At 37.7% G+C, this 21,418-nt stretch overlaps 1 protein-coding gene across 1 annotated transcript; it reads left to right on the top strand.

The window, feature by feature from the left end:
* The first annotated feature begins 15,025 nt into the window (after window positions 1–15,025).
* Window positions 15,026–17,311, top strand: LOC126785842 (receptor-like protein 2). Its single transcript, XM_050511492.1, has one exon. It carries the CDS (start codon window positions 15,137–15,139, stop codon window positions 17,198–17,200), a length of 2,064 nt encoding a protein of 687 aa, XP_050367449.1. The 5' UTR covers window positions 15,026–15,136; the 3' UTR covers window positions 17,201–17,311.
* The last annotated feature ends 4,107 nt before the right edge of the window (window positions 17,312–21,418 follow it).

Genomic DNA, 21,418 nt, shown 5'->3' with positions numbered 1-21,418 from the left:
GTATTACGAGAGAATATAACTCATCGTAGTCAATACTAGGATAATGAGGCAATCTATGCGCCATAAGTCTTGCAAATATCACATGAGTTCATCATTCTATTACACTTACGAACAAAGACTAACATAACAAGTCTAGTTCAGCCTGTATTGATTCTTTCCACTTCGGCCAAGTTGCTCACCGTTTATACTTTACAACGAAATAAGAGCATAAACGGTTACATCATCAAACATGTGAGATTAATCCATTTAACACACACACACATTTATATGATCAATTGAGAGATTGTTTTTTGTGCTCTCTCATCAACAAAAGGAGTCTGTAGCGTCCCACAGAAAACTTAATTGATGCACATATTCAGAGAATATCTCTTGATGATGGATGAAATATGTGTGCATTCGCACTCGCTTCTTTATGGTTTTGATTCCACATAATTGAATGCTCTCCCCTCTTCTAGACAGGAGCCAAGGCCAAAGTTATAATCCTTACTAGTCCATTGTTGTGGTTGCTTCCCATAGTTCATGTAAATGCAACTTCCACATTGCACCATGAAGTGCCGACAACACCACAGTGAATGATGGTGACGTCGCTGGTTTCATTCCCACTGTTATATGAAATTATTTTATACTTCAGGAGTTTCATCCTTACCGGCACATCACAATATTTATATGCAATCTTGTCACATTCGCAATATCAGTAAAGTCATTGAACATCGAATTTTTGATTTTCTGGAGGACGATAATGCGTTACACTTCTTACTCACTTAGGGTAGTGCAAGATCTTAATGGGACATAATTCCACACCACGTCAATTCCTGGTATTGAAAGTGGAATGTGAGCATTCCATATCTCCCCTTAACGACGAGAAGTATGTCTCATCAAAGTGACCGTCTGTGAATATCGCAGGATAGAGATCTACGGTTGTAGATTGGAAATAGCGGACAAATGTTGGTGATTCATAACTAATCAAAATACTTAATCGTCTCATGTAGACTAATTTGAGATACTAAAATAAAGGCACATAAATAACTTAACTAAATTGGGGTTAGTGAAAAGAACGTTGGGATCGTATCTAGTAATCATTTGGTATGCACTAAACACTTAGTTAGTTGTGAGTCTGAAACGAATAAGTGTCGCTACATGAAACTTCACTGCATATTCTCATGCAAAGACCGGCAGGTTAGTACCCATAACCAAACCCAAGCCTCTGCTAGATCATTCTGTCAATGAACATGAGGAATGAGATGTTCAACTATGATCTCAATAGACATGCAATAATCCTTAAAAGCCTTGGAGGTGAACTCTCCAACGTTATCCAATCGAATAGATTTTTGAGATGATGGTAAGGGTGGTGAGCCATTAGTTTGATTATATCAGCTAATAACTTAGTAAATGCAGCATTCTTTATGGATAACAAAGCGTCGTATGATCAACGCGTTGACGCTTCAACCTATACCATAAAATACCGAAAAAGATCTGCAATTCGGTTAGATAGGTCCACAAATGTCATCTTGAATACGTTTGTAAGAATGGACTATGCTCAATTGGAGCCTTCACATGAGATGTTGATAATAAGAGTCATCAATTAAGCAGGTTTTGTAAAATAAGTGATCGGCATGAAGAAATAGCTATGAAAGCTTAACAGAAAGCCTCACAAGCCCCTGTGAAAGGGTGGACGGCATCATGGCCTGCATAAATACCATAACGTAGCCGTGAGGAGGCCCACAGTCTCTCCATGGAATGACATGGAGAAAAATCTTCCAAACGTTTCTTGAATATGAAAAATAACAATTATATGAATTCTAAAGAACTCTAATCATCATATCACGTTCATAATGACCAAAAATGATCATGTCAAAACCAATAAAGCAACAAAACCAAACCCATGATTCAAAGAATCTTGGGTTATATAAAACTAATGTTGTAGGCAAGCAAAACTACTTATGAAAACTAACAAAGCTATTGTCAGAGCTTGAAAAGGCTATTATCGATTACGAAATCTAATAAAGATATTATTCTTCATTCTTAACATAAGTATTTAGATAAAAATTATTGGCATGTATGACCTTTAAAACTTAGTAAGGTGCGAAGATATATAAAACACAATCTTTGCACGAGATCAGTAAACAACTGCATGCGCCGTAGAATAGTGTGGGTCGTTGCACAACCGCGAAGATATATAAAACACAATCTCTGTACGGTGTATTGCGTCACAGTACATTATCAAAATAAAAAGAGAGTCAACGATACGGAGAACGTTTCTAGACAATACACCGTAAAATATTGTAAGAAAGATGATCAGAACAAAGTGCAATCTCATCGAATGTATCACATGGTAATAGTAATACATTCTTCAACTAACACTACTACAATAACTTCACTACACAACGGTAAATCACGGTTGTGTGAAGTATGACATAACTGTTGTGTATGGCGATGTTGTCTGATTGAAATATTCATACAACATGTTAAATTTAGTTGTGTGACTCTCGGCAGAATGCTCGGCAACTGCTCGACAACATGCTCGGCAGATTTCCTCGGCATGTGGCTTTCAGACAACAAATGCATATCACAATATTTGTTGTGTGTTCCTTATCAGACAACTAATTAGTTTAGGTGATTTTTACAATTAGTTGTCTGTAATGAAAGCATACAACAAATATTATTTCTAATTTACTTGAGATTCTTCTATTTGTACAACTAGTTCTTTGATTCATTTAGTTGTGGAAGGTTTCAGTTGTACAACAAAACTTATTTTCTAAATTGGTTGTATGAGGGTGGAGTCAAACAACTAACTCATCTTATCACATTGTTAATTAGTTGTGGGAGGGCTGCACTCCTACATCAAAACTAGTTTTGCCTTTGTTGTATGAGATGCTTTTTTAACCAACTTCATTTAGTTATGTGGCTTTTTATTACACAACCTAGCAGAATATGAACTTGTATAAACATTGTCGGGCAAGCTGCTATATGGAGAATTAAACATGAAAACAAATTCCAAAAGCTGTGTTGTCAAAAGATCTCATACCATTCAAATATCCAACTACATAGGTGTACAAACTTAAATCCTAGGTAATGTACATGTATAATGATCAACATCGTTTCATAATCATCCAAGTCTTCCTCCTTTGCTCCATCACCATTTGGTATGTTCCTTTAGGATCTATTTCCATGTAATAACCAAAATCAGCAATGTGTCCAACAAAACATTATGATCCCAAATAAATATTTTAAAAGGAATGGCCATTACAATGAAGTAGGAGCACTAATAAGAAAAATATCATTCTATAGAACTATTTGAAGATCTCTATCATGTTACTAAGCTATAGCAAGCATATACTACAATTATATGTACATAATGGTGTCGAATAATAATGTTGCAGACATTCTTAGTGCAAGGACACCTTAGAAAGGTTTTCATCTATTCTAGCTTGATGGTTCATCTACAACAAGTTGACAGCAGAAACAGTCATGAAAAAGTACAACATACTTAGCAAAGTAACTAAATGGCATATTGAACATTAACTTTTTTGGTTGGGCCTAAATGCAATGACCATAGTTCACAAGAGCATATGCATTTAAAGATAAAAGAAATCACAGAAATTCAGTGTTTTGAATCATATATATATATATATATATATATATATATATATATTTCACCTTAATAAGAATCTGCATCCGCATCAAGTATCAAAGGTATCACAACTCCGAAATTTCAAATGATAAAAATTCAAATTCGAGTCATGAAAACTTTAAAATAATCCTAAATATATTCAAATCATCTTACATCACAGTGTATCGAAACTGAGTTCAAAGTATGACTCAGTCGACTTGAATAATACATCACTAGTTTATACACTCAAGTATTAAAACAATTGGAAATGTAATATTCACTCGATCCTCACCAAAACGGAAGAGCGGGACCTCAGTATATCTCCGAGCAATCCCCACCTGCAGAACTATCGCTTACACCATCGATTTGGTGCACCAGGATTGTAAACACAAACCCGATAAGCTTTTCAGCTCATATGAGTAAACCAACATTTAAACATACTTACATACATCACATACAAAGGAAATGTACAATTAACATTTTTTAAACATGTATACTCATGAGACTCGGGCAGCCCACCTGGTTACTCGAATGTACAACTAACATTTTTAAAAACATGTATACTCATGAGACTCGGGCTTCCCCCTGGTTACTCGAATGTACAACTAACATTTTTAAAAACATGTGTACTCATGAGACTCGGGCAACTCACCTGGTTACCCCTCATGCAGTACAACAAAAGACAGACTAGAGCTCTAACTGATCATAACCAACACCCGGCCAAGGCTTGGTTCCCGATTTAATGTCATCACCGTTCGAATACCAGAAAACATTTTAACAAAACTCAATGTTAAAACCACGTATAATATAACAATCCACACATGTTTATGTACTACAACCAAACAACTCTTGCACAATAATATATAACAAGTTACGCCAATAATCCATTATACCGGAAGGTACATTATCTCTCCTTCCGGTCTCATCCGCCACAATTAATCGAAACCAATAAAATCTCATAAATGAAATAAAAACTGTAACGTTATAGTATATAGCAAACCATATATATATATTGTGTTTATCATTTTTGTATAAATACACAACTCACTATATTATATCGACGTCAAATATGTTCCAAATGTAATGATAATATATTATTCTTCCTAACTTGTGCTTTTTGTAGCTTAAAGAATCTTTTGTATCATCTGTTATGTTCCTTTATTCATACAATTAAATTGTTTAGTTGGCCAGGCTATATGGTCCATATGTTGATCATCTCCAAACCCTTTTTAAAACGGTAACAAGAGTCTCCCATAGATAAAAATATGTCATCATTTGCCACTTTTAATTTTCCAACTAATTTGATTGTAACACAAAACTAAGGACATTTGTCCGTTTTTACCTCATTCTACGCAAATTAGTGTTTATTTATTTATTTTTGAGAAAAAAGAAGACTAATTTTCTACTCTCAAACATTTGGAAAGTACCCTTTCTAGTCTATACTAACAAAAATCCACCCCATATTTATGAAGTTTACTACAACATTGTACATTTTTGTGCAGGCCGGCGCACTAGGCCCAAAACTAAGGGGCATAAATTCTAGTATTATATATTTAATACGTAATAATTATATATTTGATTATATCTTTAAAAAAGACTGATTTTATGAAATAACTCCAATTAATATGAATTTTGCCATTCTCTTCCCTAAACCTAACCTTGGAAAAAAAATTCTTGTTCAATTTACCTCTTCAGCTCTTCTTACTCATTCTTCCAGAATTTTCTCCCAATTTCCCTCGTTTAAACAAAATCATAAATACAAGCCACCGCCAAGAGTAGACTTATCATAATGAAATTTACTCACCTTATTTCCTCGGTGCAACTTTTACGACACCAATAGAGATTCCCTCACTTGTTTCATTGGTCACCTAATGGAATAAGAACGTGCTTAGAAAACGACCCGCAAAACAACAAATGAATATTAATTATAGTTAAAAATAATGTTTCACGAAAAACTGTTCATGAAACACTGTTTACAAAAAACTGTTCACGCGTCGCCTCATCGATAGCCGCGCGTGGAGCTCACGTGCCGCCCAAGGCAGCCGCGCATGACCTCACTCGCAGTCCTCAAATTTACCCATCTTTCCACCTGCATCAACCTACGACCTAATACCTTCTCTTCGCCGCCCCACTTCCTCTCACGCACCGCCCTATGCGGCGACACGCACCCACAAACACCTTAACCCAAAACTTCATCGAATCACAAAATTTTCAACATCAAAACATAGATCACAAGTAGTAGATCGTAACCATACATGCAGTTAGCTCCAATTCAGTCGGAGACCGCCATAAACGATGCCGCAAGAAACCAGATCGGAGGATGAAGATCGGAGGTGAACCAACTCGATTCTAGCTTCACCGCCGGTGGATTCGCGCCAAGAAGGAGGAGGGAGGACCTATGACGGTCGCCTCGTGCCCTAACCTCAACGGCGACGTCAAGCTTGACGGTGTCGTTGTTGTGCGCTTTCGGTTGCGGCTGAGACTCGGTGTGGGGTGGGTCGCCACTACCAATGGTCGATGTGGTCCGGTCGTGCGGTTCCAATGACACCGGTGGTGTCGAGCATAACAGCCGGAAGAAGGAGATTGCCGGAGATAAAGAATCGGCTGAGATGGAATCGGGTCAGGGTCGAGCCAGCTCGGTTTGCTTTTTTGGTTTTTTTGATTTTAAGTTTCCAAAAATGTCATTTTATAACCTTCTAAAATTAGAAACCAAACTTCTGTTGCTAACAACCTTCAAACACGATGTCCAATTAAGGCATGCCACATGTCTACAAAATCGTATCGACGAGCTCTACAACTTTTGTGAATGAAGTTTTCAGCGATGAGTGACGGATTAAAAGTCAACTCTTGAGCTACTAAAAACGTAACGTTTTTCAACCTTAAATTTCCGAAAATGACTTTCATTTCGTAAAGACATCGACGAGAATGTGTAGAATGTGAATTTACTCGAACTAATAAGCGTAATAATCTATGAGACAATACGAGGAATGAAACTCGAAAAATTCGGGATATTACAAAAGATCAAACCTGAAAAAAGCAAGCATCAACTACTATGATCAATTGTATGTAATTAATTGGGTCATGCAATATCAAGGGATTTTAAACTGAAGAACCATAAATCACTTCCACCTAACAAATAACCATATATCTCAAATCCTAGAGAGTAGAAAGGCACCAAAAATCAAAAATTTATAATTTTAAAGCAAATAGGGAATGGTATGCCTTTCTAGCTCCTAATAGCTCTTCTGAAGATCTATCTCATGCAATCTCTACATTGACACCATGGACCTCAAGGCCTTTGTTCAAGGCCTCCTTCACCAAGCGAGCATCTCTTTCCCATGGATGCATTGTCCATAATACCACAACATTCAAACAAAAATCACATGTAAAGGAACTAATCAACACCTTGTTTATCAAACTCGACATAGTAATTTGAAGACAAATGGTCATTTCATTTGACAATGTCACATCTCAGATTATAAGGGTGTGATTAGTTGAACATCAATACGAGCAAACATTCGAAAATCGAAGTAAAAATGCGTCCTGAAGAGTAGGATAAATGGAAACATGGAATGATAAAAGACACCTTAAAGTGCATGAATTCATGCTTGAGAAGCATGACAGTCATCATTTTGCGTTCGTCCTCTTTGAAAAATTACGGGGAGTTCCTTTCCTCTAACATTTCCTTTCCTCAGGATGCGAGTTTCGCAGTACTTATATCAATAACTTCTCACCAACTACAAGCCCTGCATCAAATCATCACCATCATCTAACTCAACTATGTCATGACCAAAATCCAAATCAGATAAGCAAATATTTCATAAATATATTCACTACCCCAAGAAAGAAATTGATCAAAGTGGGCAGTAGGTAGGTAGATAAGGAATGTAATCAAAGAACAGGTAGACAAAGAATGAAAATAATATGAAATGTGGAATCTGAGAAAGCATTGGTGAGTGTCTTCAATGCATCAGTGAGAGCCATTGTTTCTTCAATTCACCAGGCTTTATATCCATACATGCTCAATCATACACCTTTATATTTCACATCTCTTCAATCAAGCCAATTGATTTCATACAATACAAGTAATATCATAATAGTTTCATGTCATAACCAAGGACACCGAAAGAAAAAATCGTTTACAGTTTCCGACGATGGCGAAAGTATGCAATTAAAAAGCTAGAGAGAAAAGAAAGAGGAGGAATCGACTTACTCTCAACGATTTGATGACGGAGTCGTTGTTGGGGCAGGTTTGACGGTCGAGCTTGTTGTTGATGTTGGCGACGAGTACGCCACCATTGGCGAGTGAGTGCAGCTCTGGCCACAATCTCGTGTGGATGTATGTTCACCGGCGTCAACTGGTACTTGAATGGTGGTGGTGGTCTTACAATGGCAGGGGCTTCAAAATGGAAGGAATCATCTATGTGTACGACAGTGAGGAGATCGAGGATGTCGTTAGGTGTTGGCAAAGTTACAAGAGAGAATGAGCTCGTCGACGTTGCAGTGGAGGAGAATTTCGGGGTTGGAGAGATTTGTAGGTCAAGATTGATAAGAAGAGTGAAAAATGTCGGGGGGGGGGGGGGGGGGATTTCAATCGAGAGAGAGAGAGAGAGAGAGAGAGAGAGAGAGAGATTATGGTGAGATTATGGCCGGAAAGATAAGAACTCTCGATGGTGGATTGACATGTGAAGGCAGAGATGTGATATGATGGTGGATGCCTCATGGGTGACATACGTTTGGTTTTGGATGGAGAATCTAATGGTGGTGGTGGTGGTGGTGGTGGTGGTGGTGGTGGTGGTGGTGGTGGTGGTGGTGGTGGTGGTGGTGGTGGTGGTGGTGGAGAGAGAGAGAGAGAGAGAGAGAGAGGTGCGGCCTAAGTAGCACTGACACGTCCCTCAGCTACCGTATCGCGTGTACGAATGTACCCGGACACGAGTATCGGAAATGGATACGGCCCGGACACGCGAGTATCTGCATCGGACACGTGGACACACACAAACTCATGATAAAAGTAAAAGTGCTTATGGTGAGATTCAAACCTTGGTCATCCAAGCCCAAAAACTCATCAACCATTCCAATAGATTCAGTTTTTGTTATATTTATACACACTTTAATATATATATATATATATAAGGGGATAAACTCAAGATAAAAATAAGAATGTTTGTGCTGAGATTCGAACATTGGTTATCTAAGGTACTTATCAAGTCCTTAGCCATTCCAACAAGTTATGTTTTTATCATTTTAATGCACACTTTGACATATATAAACATCTAAATACTTCAAATTTATAAATTAGTTTTTTTAATAAATATATATATATATATATATTAAAAATAATATTTAATTAACGTGTCCACCACGTGTCCGTGTCCAAAAAAATTTCGATATGCTGTGTCTACGTATTGAATCGTGTCTATGTCCGTCCTACTTAGGATGCGGCTGAGAGGGAATGAGAATAAAATGAATTTAGGGTTTTTCTCCCAGTGTTTTAGTGAAGGAGTAAATGTCTTAATTTAAGTTTCCTAGCTATTACAAGTATATTATACAAAAAATTGTTTCATCAATGTATGATTGTACTTTAGATGGAAATTTTCAATAAGTCAATCGGAAGGAGGGAAGCTAATGTAATATTTGGGGGGGGGGGGTGGGGGAGGAGATTGGGCAATTGTCATGATGGGTAGAAATGCATAGTTGCATACATCATCACACAACACAAGCGGCAATATTCACGCTTTCCTAGCATTTGAGTGAAAATGCTTCTAACATCCTCTTACAAAACAAAACAAACACTGTTTGTTGTGGAACTATTATTATTTTTATTACTTATTAAGTTCGGTTGTAAATTTTCAAGAGCAACGATATGAAAAACACTAACATTGAAATATTTGATCGTACTATATGAGCCTCAAATTGAAACATGTCAAAAAAGTATGTCTTTTGGCAAAATTTCATCATTAGTCTTGTGGTTACTTTAGCATAAATGATTAACGGTTATACAAAAAACAAAAGATATAACACTAGTTGTGCTTGACAAATGAGATATTTGCATCTAACTATAATTCAATCACAATCTAGTAAAATATTCTATTAAAAAACACACATGTCAACAATAGAATGAAATATAACCTGATTAACCGAATCCAATACATATCACGTGGTGCGTTCATAAGGTCAACCATAATATTATTTGTCACGATTTACGATTGAGACCCGAACGTTGCCGTAAATTTTTAAATCTTATACCACATGTGTATTTCATTGTAGTGATCACATTCTACTATTGAGTTCCCATGTAGATAGAGAGATTTTTTTTGTTTTGTGAAGTTTTGACATTTACATCACAACATATATACTAATGTGGTATAATATTCTTAATACGTTATATATGAGCGTGTGTCATACATAGTTAAATATAGTTACGGTACAAAATTCATTTATTTTCAACAACAATTAGATCTCGATCGATGCAGTCAACCCATATATATAAACTACTTATTATATATATCCTTATAACCCCCTAAGGGTAGCCGCGTTACACGAAAATAAATCTCTAGAAATTTTTACATGGGTGCGTAGAGCGTACTACCATGCGAGCGTAATGTTTTTTGACGAATTTTTCAGAAACCTAGGCTATTTTCTATGATTTTTGAAATATTTCCGTTATTTGAATATTATCTAATAGTCAAACATAGCTTATGTGGCACAATGCTGACCACTTATTCAATTAATTTTAAATTATTTATATTTTAAAATTACTTTTCATAATATCATAATTTTATTTTTTAACAAAATACAAAATTATTTCTCATTTGAAACCCTAAACCATAACCCTTTATTCTAAACACTAAACCCTAAACCCTAAACTCTAAGTACAAAACTAAAATCCTACAACTAAAAAACTATGTTCTGTTGTAATAGTGCTTCACTCATTGCAAGTGACGTTCCCCAGCTTATATTGAACTATAATCTCACAACAGGCAAAATATAGTAGTTGTATAGATCTTAATTGACTTCTAATTCTTACAAGACAAGATTCATTTTCTATTGTACATTTAAATGCACATGACATCCCTTAGAACATATTGAAAGTTTTGAAATATAAGTACACAACACAAAAGTTGTATTAGTTGTATAAAGAATTTTGGCATCTAATTCCTACAACAAAAAATTTATTTTCTGTTGTACAAAGTTTTTAGCAAATTCAATTGGCATGTCCAAGCACATATTGTAACATGGTCAGCCAAATAATACCCAAAATGAGTTTCTCTCAAACAAGAAAACATATATTGTGTGTTGTAAAAGTACCAGTCATGTAACTAGTAATTTGAATTTATTGTTTGCATTTTGCGCAAGTTTGATGGAGGATTTCTATACAACTCGCTAATTTCAAATGTATTGTGTGATGAAATTTGAAAATGAAAAGTCATTGATAACACAAGACATAGTAAAAAAAATTAGTTGCATAAAGAGAATCTAGTCATGAAACAAGCGGACACCTTCATTCTATTGTCTGATGTGTGTTGTGTGAGTGAGTTATTGTACTAGTGTAAAGAGTTGATGACGAATATTAGAAAGAAACCATCCAAATGGTGCGGACAATCACTAATAATAAAGTCAGAAAACAATGTCAAAATAGCTCGAAACTAGGTGAAACTTTGTCGGGAAAACAGTTCAGCAAAGAATGTTGGAAATATATCAGAAAAACAACAAGAAAACGACACAAAATCACTGGAATGTCAGCTAGCGGCGGTCGAAATCTGGCCGTTATGGAGGCCAGACTGTAGATCCGGCGGGAGTGCCAGCAGGGGCACTAGAGCGGTTGCAGGAGGCCGAAAATCGGCCGGAAACTAGCCAGAGTCACCGGAAGATGGCCTGATCCAATCCAGACTTGCCGGAAAAACTTGTCGAACAAGGGATGGATAAAAATGACATCAAAATTTGACGTTCCGATGTTTGTTTTCCAATTGTTAAATGTCAAATTCACAATGTAGTGCTATTGGGATCCCATGTAACCCAAAAACATCCAATTTAAAAACCACGTGAGTTGCAAACGTTGACCGTTCATGCTAGGTTTAAGATAAATAAAATTCTCAGGATATCATTTTGTAATCAAGGAATACGAGAAATTTTATTGAATAACAACCTTTAATACATCAAAATAAAACTTCCAATTCCATTAAATGACTATAACCAAAGTTGATTGAGAACATGACAATTCCAACATTATACTTGAAAAATATTAAGCAAAAAAACATAGTCAAAGGAGATTGACTAATCAAAATCCATAGCAACAAAATCTTGCACATCGGATTCGATGGAGCCTTAGCTTGAGACTTAAAAATCTATTATCTGGAGATTGGAAGAATGTTACATTTTCATCTCAAATGTTCCCTCAATAGATATAAATACATGAGCCAAAAATGGCTTGTGTGTCTTGGATGTGGAGCTTGAACCAATGTCAACTCTGGTAGAACAACGTCATTGATGTTTATTAAATCACTTTAAGTGTGTCTCATAGAATGTTGAGATCTTTTGTCAACAAATAGTGCTACTTCATAGTATAAATTTCAACTCAAATAAATGGGTACAAAGACCTTGGGATTATTGCCCATAGACATGAGTTAAAGAAACTCAAAAATACAAATGATAGTTGCGATGGCGACGCATCCACAAGAAACGAGGGTTGTGTTGGTTTTGAATGAATGAAACTACTCAAGTATTTACCCGGAATTAGAACGGTGATTCTCATGATTGCACCCAAAATAGCGGTAGACACATGACCACACGAAATCGATTTCTTGCCTTTAAATAATAACGTGACTCCTCCAGGACCGTCACACTAAAAATGTCGACCAAGAGGGGAATCATATACCTCGTTGGTCTCATCGGTGCTATAAGAAGAACCGAAAAAGAGACATGAAGAAGGCTAATAGTGCCTGATAATTTATATGTGTGTGTGTGTGTGTTTGTTTGTTTGTTTGTTTAAAAACAGCAACTTTAAGAAAAATCATATTTGTTGGTCTTCCAAATACACCGCATATAATTGAGATAGTCTCCAAATTAGTCTTCACGCAAAAAAGTTGATTAATGAAATATTTTTCGATATTCGTACGGAAGTCATAAATTGCTTTTGAGGAATGTTCATCTCTGGCATGTATGTCATCACAATGGTATGACGATTGAATCAATCATTTTCCTATACAAGCACGTGAAAAATAGTGAGACTAAAACGCACAAATAAATGATTAAAGAAACAAATAGGAAAAGAAAGGGAAAATAGAGTTTAAAGCCCAAGGCGCCATTGGGCTCAGAAGGCTTGAGGCCCAAAAGATTTGGATTGGCTGAAATCTTCTCGCCGGGTCGGACTCGAGTGGACCGGGTCGAGAGCTGGGAATCCAGGTCGAGCATGTCTAACGCGGATCGGATCAAGATCCATGACGTTGTCACGTCAATCAAAGGATGCGAGGGATGTCGGGCCGAGGTATGCCGTCGGAAGGACGAATCCGGGATTTGAGTGCTGATGCGCGGGGTTGGGTCATGGCTAGGTTTGACGAAGTCGGGTCTGTGAGAGACGTTGGGGGACGTCATCGGCGCCGAAGCTTCCAGGTGACGCCGGGACTCGATGAAAGTCATGGTCACGGGTAGGAAAACGCTCAACGGGGCGACGCTAATCCATGGCGGAGGAGCACGAGTTCTAGACAGAGAGCGCATGGCATTGCAGGGTCCTAAGTTAGGCGGATAAGGAGATGGGGTGCCCTAAGCAATTGCGATTTGGGTTGTTTTCTTTTCTTTTCCGACAACTACTTGTCGATTTCTCAACTTTTCCGACTATGCCAAAAGGAAGATAGGCTAGGGTTCTTTATTTTTCTGGTGGCCTCATTGCTCAGACACTTTAGAACAAAGTGCATGATAACGTGTTCGAGTATGAACGAAACAAGAATAATAACAACGTGATGGAACATAACGTAACTCTTTATTGATTAATAATATGGCCTATATATAGGCATTACATACAGAGTATCATGAAGAATCACAGATTCATATATATTACATTAAGACATAATCTAGTCTAATAAGAAAACGTACTTAGGCTAAAACACACATAAGGATAAAATCGTAATATCCCAGAATAACATGAAAATGTAAACTTGTGTGATACATATCAATCAATCATTGTGTAATATAGTCAAAGGAGATCCTTTTTTATTTGTGCAATCAAATACAAATTTTAGGAGGGATGGCAAGCTAAAACTTAAGCTTCAATTCCAAAGGGATCGGAAAACAAAATATTGATCATCAGTAGACGTGCATTATAATCTCTAGAAACATGAGTGTGATTATCATTCAATTCATTTCTAGCCTAATAGCTTTACAATCAAACTGAGATAAGATTAATTACAATAATAAACACTAGAACAAAATCGGGCAATAGCAACACTATGGTCACATATTATGTGTTGCCAACAGAGGTGTTGCAATCCCAAAAACATGTCACATATCTCAACAAATGTGGTTTTTTTTGTTCTATTGTATAGGGGATAAACCGCATTTAATTTGTTGAGATATGTGGCATGTTTTTGAGATTACAACACTCTATTGGGAACACATGCTATTGGCCCATTGTGTTGTAGTGAAATATCGATCATTCTCTCAAACATGTACTTCTCGTTCATGTTATTTGATTATCTTTCATTCCTATGCAATATGCGTGCAGCTTCTTTATTTCTTTGCTTAATTTGTTGCTCTTTAAGTCCAAACATAGAACTCTGCATGACTGCATGTATGTGTATCAACAAGCGCTACATACCACGTACCGAAAGATTAGTATAGCAAATACACGAAAACTTCTATTCTCAATATCTCATTGCTTGACGTACATGATCGAATAATATCGTGCATGCATGGAAATTACACTAATTAAGATTGAAACATATTTGGATCGTATAAAGAATTCTTAGAGTGAGGAATAATCGAAAATAGAGTGATCGTGAAAGGTAGCAGTGTAGAACCTTCAAAGATTCCCTGGGAAGGACTCAGATCAATAAGACGCCAAAGATACATTATTATCTTATAAGACGTACGCAGACCGCAAAGCTCTATGAACAATAATTCAAACCACACAGAAGAAATATTAAGAGAAGTTGAGGAAATTAACCAACTTCAAAATGTGTGACGTACATATCTGCGTGTACATGCAACGTCTTTATTCATCCTTGTAGAAAGGGCAATAGCCAAGGAATGACATTCACATTCTGCAAGTGGTCAAAGACGTCGATTTTACTAGCACCTATATTGATCCGACTTAAGTCTGTCACTTTGCAGTCTATATAAGTATAAACACAGACTAATCAAATTAGTCTTTAGTCCTTACTCTCTTTAACACAAACCAATTAGCTCCATCTAATGAGAACGACCGTGATTCCCAATGTCATCCTCTTCATTTTTTTGTTCTCAATCACCATCATTTCTGCAAATCCTGCGTGCAACAAATTAGACGGAGCCTCTCTTTGGTCCTCTTTTAATATGCCATCTTCTCGTTTGAATTGGTCATCTGACAATTGCTGCAAATGGGAAGGCATCACTTGTGATTCTGCTGGTCGAGTTAAACAGTTATCGCTTCCCTCCAAAGGACTCAAACTCAAAGGATTTTTCTCCTCATCTTCACTTGGCAATCTCACACATCTCACGCTCCTCAATCTCTCCCGCAATTCACTCTATGGTTCACTAAAAAACATTGGATTCATTTCGTCTTTGAGTCGCCTTGAAATCCTAGATTTGAGCTATAACTTTCTATTTGGAGAACTACCATTTTCTCTACCATCCGGTAGTATCCGGAGACTAGATTTATCTAGCAACCACTTTCATGGTTCAATTCCATCTTCATTCTTCCAACAAACTTCGAATTTGACCAGTTTTAATGTCAGTAACAACACCTTCTCAGGTTCTATCCCACCCTCTATTTGTCTTCCTTCAATTCCCTTGATACAACTATTGGACTTTTCCTTCAATGATTTCAATGGTAGTGTTTCCGGTGGGTTAGGAAAATGTTCGAAACTACGAATTTTTCGTGCTGGTTATAATAAGCTCTCAGGAGTACTCCCAGATATTATTTATAATGCAACCAGGCTTGAAGAAATTTCATTACCTCAAAATTCACTATATGGAGAGATTAGTGAAAGAATTGTCAACCTTGCTACTCTCAAAATCCTCGACCTCAATTCTAATGCATTCAGTGGCATGCTCCCTCTAAGTATTGGTGAGCTATCCAAATTGAAAGTCTTACTCCTTCATTTCAACAAACTAAAAGGTTCTTTGCCCTTGTCTTTGATGAATTGCATCAACCTGATAGAATTAAGTCTGGGATACAACAATTTTGAAGGTGATATTTCAGCGCTTAACTTCTCCAAACTTAAGCGGCTGACTAAACTAGATCTGGTGAGCAATCACTTCACCGGTATCATTCCGAGAAGCCTTTACTCATGCAAGTCCCTGAAAGCAATTCGGATTAGCTATAACAAGCTAGAGGGAGAAATACATCCTGATATTCGGTCGTTGAAATCATTGTCGTTCTTGTCCCTTGGTCACAATAGATTGACCAATATCACAGGGGCAATGACGCTACTGATGCATTGCAAAAGCCTAGTCTTCCTTGCCTTTCCAGGTACCTTTGTAGGCGAGGAAATGCCAGATTATCTTGGCATGGGTGATTTTGATGGGTTCCAAAACCTTCGATTTTTATCTCTCGTCGATTGTGAGCTCAGTGGTCATATACCTACATATTTTTCTAAGCTCAAAAGGCTAGAGCTCTTGTATATTGGAAACAATAGATTAACAGGGTCAATTCCTAGTTGGTTGGGGAATCTTCCAAGACTCTATTCTATCGACTTGTCATCCAACCTCCTCTCAGGTGAGTTTCCCATGGAACTTTGTAGACTGCCAAGATTGGTATCCAAGGGAGCTGCAGCTCAAGTAGATGGTGGTGATGATCTTGAATTACCTCTATACTCGGTCCAGGGTACATCAGTTTTACAATACAAATGGTCCTACTTTCCTCTAGGTATAAGTATAAGAAATAATACCATTAGTGGGAGCATCCCTATTGAGATTGGTCAATTACAGCTTCTCCACTACCTGGACCTTGGCAACAATAAAATGACGGGTAGCATTCCAGACCAAGTATCTAATCTGAAGAGCTTGGAGGACTTGGATCTCTCCATGAATCATTTGTCCGGAAAAATCCCATCATCAATTACAAAGCTTACTTTCCTGAACTTCTTGAATGTGTCATACAATAATCTGGAAGGTTCAATACCAACAAGCACCCAGCTCCAAAGCTTCAATTCTTCTGCATTTGAGGGGAATAAAAATCTTTGTGGTGCTCCACTTCCAAATGAGTGCCTAGGGATCAAAGACAAGGACGCTAACAGCCGAGACGATGTGGGTAATGATGACGAAAGTGATCAAGTTCCATGGCTTCATATATTCGTTGCTCTTGGGTTCATAGTTGGATTTTGGGGAGTATTTGGCCCTCTGGTGCTTAAGGAGAACTGGAGGTATGCATATTTCAGTTTTGTAGACACGGTTTAAGAATCTGTGTATGGCTAAGCTGCAGAAAAGGCTTGTAAGCTTAGAATATTATACTCTTCTTCTTTCTTATTTGTATTTAGTTTCCAAAAAACAAATATTGAGAAAACCCTAGTATTCTCTCTCTCTCTCTCTCTCTCTCTCTCTCTCTCTCTCTCTCTCTCTCTCTCTCTCTCTCTCTCTCTCTCTCTCTCTCTCTCTCTCTCTCTCTCTCTCTCTTACCTAGAGTGGCAGCCTCTTCCCCCTCCAAATCTTTGTCCGGCAGCGCTGGATTGTTTGGCCGGCCTTCTGGCTATGCCAACGGCTCGTGGCTTGTTGTTGGACGAGAAACAATTTCACTCATTAAGGCATTCTCAGATCTGGAATGCTAGCTTTTAGCCCTTTTAACTCAGCTTGATACTTTGCTTTTGAATTCATCGCGGGAAGGTGGTGGTGGTTTGGGAGTGGCGACTTGGATCCATGGTACGTTGTTCAAACCTGGCGGGCATAGTTTGTTGTTGGTGGTTATCATCTATGACGGCGTCGTGCGGGGGGTTCTTATGTAATAACCCTATTTTTCAAACAATATGTTGGTTTGATATAAATTCTATAAAGTTGTGAAATTTAATTAGAATGAATGTGATCGGTTGCGATGTTGTGAAACGAGAAACAGAAACGTTCTCGGAACGTTTAATTAGAAAAACGTTACGTTTCCAAACTAATATATCGACTTTTATTTCGTCGCTCGTTTGCGAAAACTTCCTTCACGAAAGTTGTAGGGCTCGTCGATACGAGTTCGTGGATATGTGACGCGTTCTAATCGGACGATTTACGTAAAAGTTATTAACAATAGAAGTTAGTTTCCGATTTGGAAAGGGGTATATAAGGAAATTAATCAGAAGTAGGGTTTCCATTTTCAGAAACCCTATTCTCTCTCTCCAAAACCCGCGCCTCCCACTTTTCTCTCTCACCCTCGCGACTCTTTCTCCCCGACCCTCTCCTTCCACGTTGGCGATCTCGCCGATCCGTGGTCCGTGTCACACACCGCTCCTCGCAAAAGCTTCGCACGGTTCTCCTCGCCAAACCCCAAGAAGATCGCGACCTCTCTCGTCGCCGTTCGCCGCACCGACGCTCCACTGACCACCTGCAACTCGATGCCACCAGTCCCACCCCCGGCGATACACGTCCTTGGAGGATAGCTCGCCTTCGCCTCACCTTGCCTCTGAAGCCATCGACGATAGAAGTGGAGCTCGACTCACCGATCCTCCACGCGATTCGATTTCAACCGTACTCGCAGGTGCCTCAGGTGGTCCTCTCGTCGGTCCTGTGTCCTCTTGAGGTAAGGGATGATTGATTTGGTGTGGATGTGATGTTGTTGTGAATTTTTGGATTGAATTGTGGAAGAATCAGAGGAGGATGGAGGGGAGGGTTACCGCCGCCTAGAGGCGGCGCGTGGGGGTGCGTGGGTTAGTTTAGGAGGGGTCTGAGATCGTGGGAAGGAAGAGGGGGAGAAAAGAGAGGATTTTGGGGCGGCGGTGGCGTGATACGCGCCGGTTTTAGGCTCGGCGCGTGGGCCCCACGCGCAGCCTGCCGGAGGTGGCGCGTGTACCGCCGCCACGTGCGGCTACGTGAATAGTGTTTCCGGAAGGATAATTTTGTAATTTATTTACATACGGTAAATGTAAATTTTATTTACGTACGGTAATTGTAAATGTAAATTACTTTTAGTAAAGGTAAAAAGTAATTTTAGAATGGTAATTCAGTAATTATTATTTACTGAGACAGTACGTACATTTGAATAGTATTTATACGCACAGAAATACGTAAACAGTATGTACTCGTACAGAGATACGTATTGGGTGTGTATTTGTACAGTAATACACAAATAGTAAATACACGAACAGTGAATAGTAAACAGTAACAGTGAATAGTAACAGTGAACAGTAAATTCGTAAAACCGAAAATTGCTGAACTGTAACCGATTATTACTGTTTCGGCATTTAAAGGTTTACGAAACGTTTCTAAATTCTTTTCTTATCTTTTCAAGGTGATCGATAAATCAAGGAAATGAATTATCTTGGGAAATTGTGGAATTACGCTCGAGTCGATAAGGTGAGTAAAATTTCACATATTTACGAATCTACCCTCGCGGTAAATTCAAAATTTTTGCAAGAGTTTTAAATATTGAAATACGACATGTATATGATATAGTGGAATATATATATTCGTATAAATGGTAAATAAGTACTTATATATATAGTTTGCTATATTATATACTGTTATGAATTCATTGGAATTAGTCGTTTCGATGACGAAAATTATATGACGAGCATGTGAATTAAATTGTACAATATGATGTGAGATTATTGTACGTGATTTTAATATGTGTTTGTTAAACGTTGTGTCTTCGGACGTGTTTACAAATTATGACACGTATACGATATAGTGGATTATATATATATTGTATAAATGGTAAATAAGTACATATATATATAGTTTGCTATATAATGTACTGTTATGATTTTATCGTGATGATATCATTTCGATGACAAGATTTTATCGAGCATGTGATTTTGATTTGTACAATATGATGTGAGATTATTGTACGTGATTTTAACATGGAGATTGTTAAAATATGGATTTGTCTTCGGATGTGATGTTTGTACAATATGATGTGAGATTATTGTACGTGTTTGGCAAGTCGGAACCTAGCCTTTGGTCGGGCGAAAGTTACGATACAGTTAGAGCTCTAGTCTGTCTGCCGTAGTATTGCATGTGAGGTAACGGGTGGTTATCGGCTCATGGGTACTCAGATTGTTTGGATGTTGGGTAGCGGGTGGCTATCCAATATCAGCGGTGTACTACGTGAGGGGTAACAGATGTGTACCAACGTTCATTAGTACCCGTATTATAAATGTTTTTGGGTAACCAGAAGGGTTGCCCGATTTCTCATGAGCACTTCCATTTCATATATTGTTTTTGGGACAACCAGATGGTTGTTCATTGACTCATGAGGGCATTTATATTTGTTGATTTGTGATTGTCGTATATATTGATATGCGAATTATATTTTCATTTTACTCATACGAGCTATAAGCTTACCGGGTTTGTGTTTACAATCCCGGTGCACCAATTCGATGGTGTAGGGGATAATTCCGCAGGTGTTGATTTGTAGAGATCGAGAGACGACTCCGGAGACTCGAAGTCGTTCGTATCCTGTTTGTGGTGAGGTTTCTAGCGTGGATTTGAGAGTGAGAATTGTTGTGGATTTATTTTGAGTTTTGTGAGAGATTGTGAGGGTTATTACATTTCCATCTTATGTAATGTTGAATTATAAATTTGGGTTGTAATAATTGGTTTTCTGAGTTGTATTAAGAACTCAGAAATGATCCGCTGTGCATTTTAAATGATTTCGATTTCATTGAAATTGTTTAGTGTTTAACGACTTTGGAATTTCGAGTTATTAAGCTTGAAATTTTAGGGTCGTTACATCTTACGACATCGATCCAAGCCTTGCTTCCAAGAAAATCAGTGGCTTTAATCTCAGGGCAACGTGTTTTATCGGATTTTCGTCTTGATTGGAGCGGTGTGGTCACAGCGTCAAAGATGCACTGGCTGTATGGTGGCCTAGAGGTGAAGATGACTAAAGCTTGGGCTGGACTGGTTGGGTTGCAAGTTGGTTGACATTTCTAGGGTTTTGGTTGAGGTCAATTATGTGTCAAGGCCCATATCTATATATTTAGCTTTGGCTAAATTCTAATTTTGTTCTAGTTCTCAGGATTGTAGGAGCGAGCTCATTCTTTGCGCAATCCTACTTACTATATGTTAAAAGTGATCTAAAATATAGTCTATCATATGTGCCACTATGAGAGTCTGTTCTCACAACTTCTTGTTTCATCCGTAAGATGGCAGTAAAAGAGTATGTAATAAATGCATCTAGCCTTGTAGGAGCGAGCTCATTCTTATCGTGTACTTGTTACTAAATAATTTGAAAATTGTAATGATATTTGATTAAAAAAATTTGTATTTAGTGAAACTTGGTTTGATTTCATCATTTCATGTTATATGTGTGCCTTGTAATTTTATGAGGTTATAGTTACTAGTAGTACCTAATGGAGCAAACTTTAGTGAAACTTGCACAAATGTTAACCGTTAACTGATTCAATTGATAATCAACACAGAAGTAAATCACCACAGTGCAAAAAATAAAATCTAAATGAGGGAAAAAGGCATTGTGGCTAT

The sequence above is a fragment of the Argentina anserina genome, chromosome 3, assembly GCF_933775445.1.
Source record: "Argentina anserina chromosome 3, drPotAnse1.1, whole genome shotgun sequence".
NCBI lineage: Eukaryota > Viridiplantae > Streptophyta > Magnoliopsida > Rosales > Rosaceae > Argentina > Argentina anserina.
This window is presented reverse-complemented; position numbering and strand designations above follow the sequence as displayed.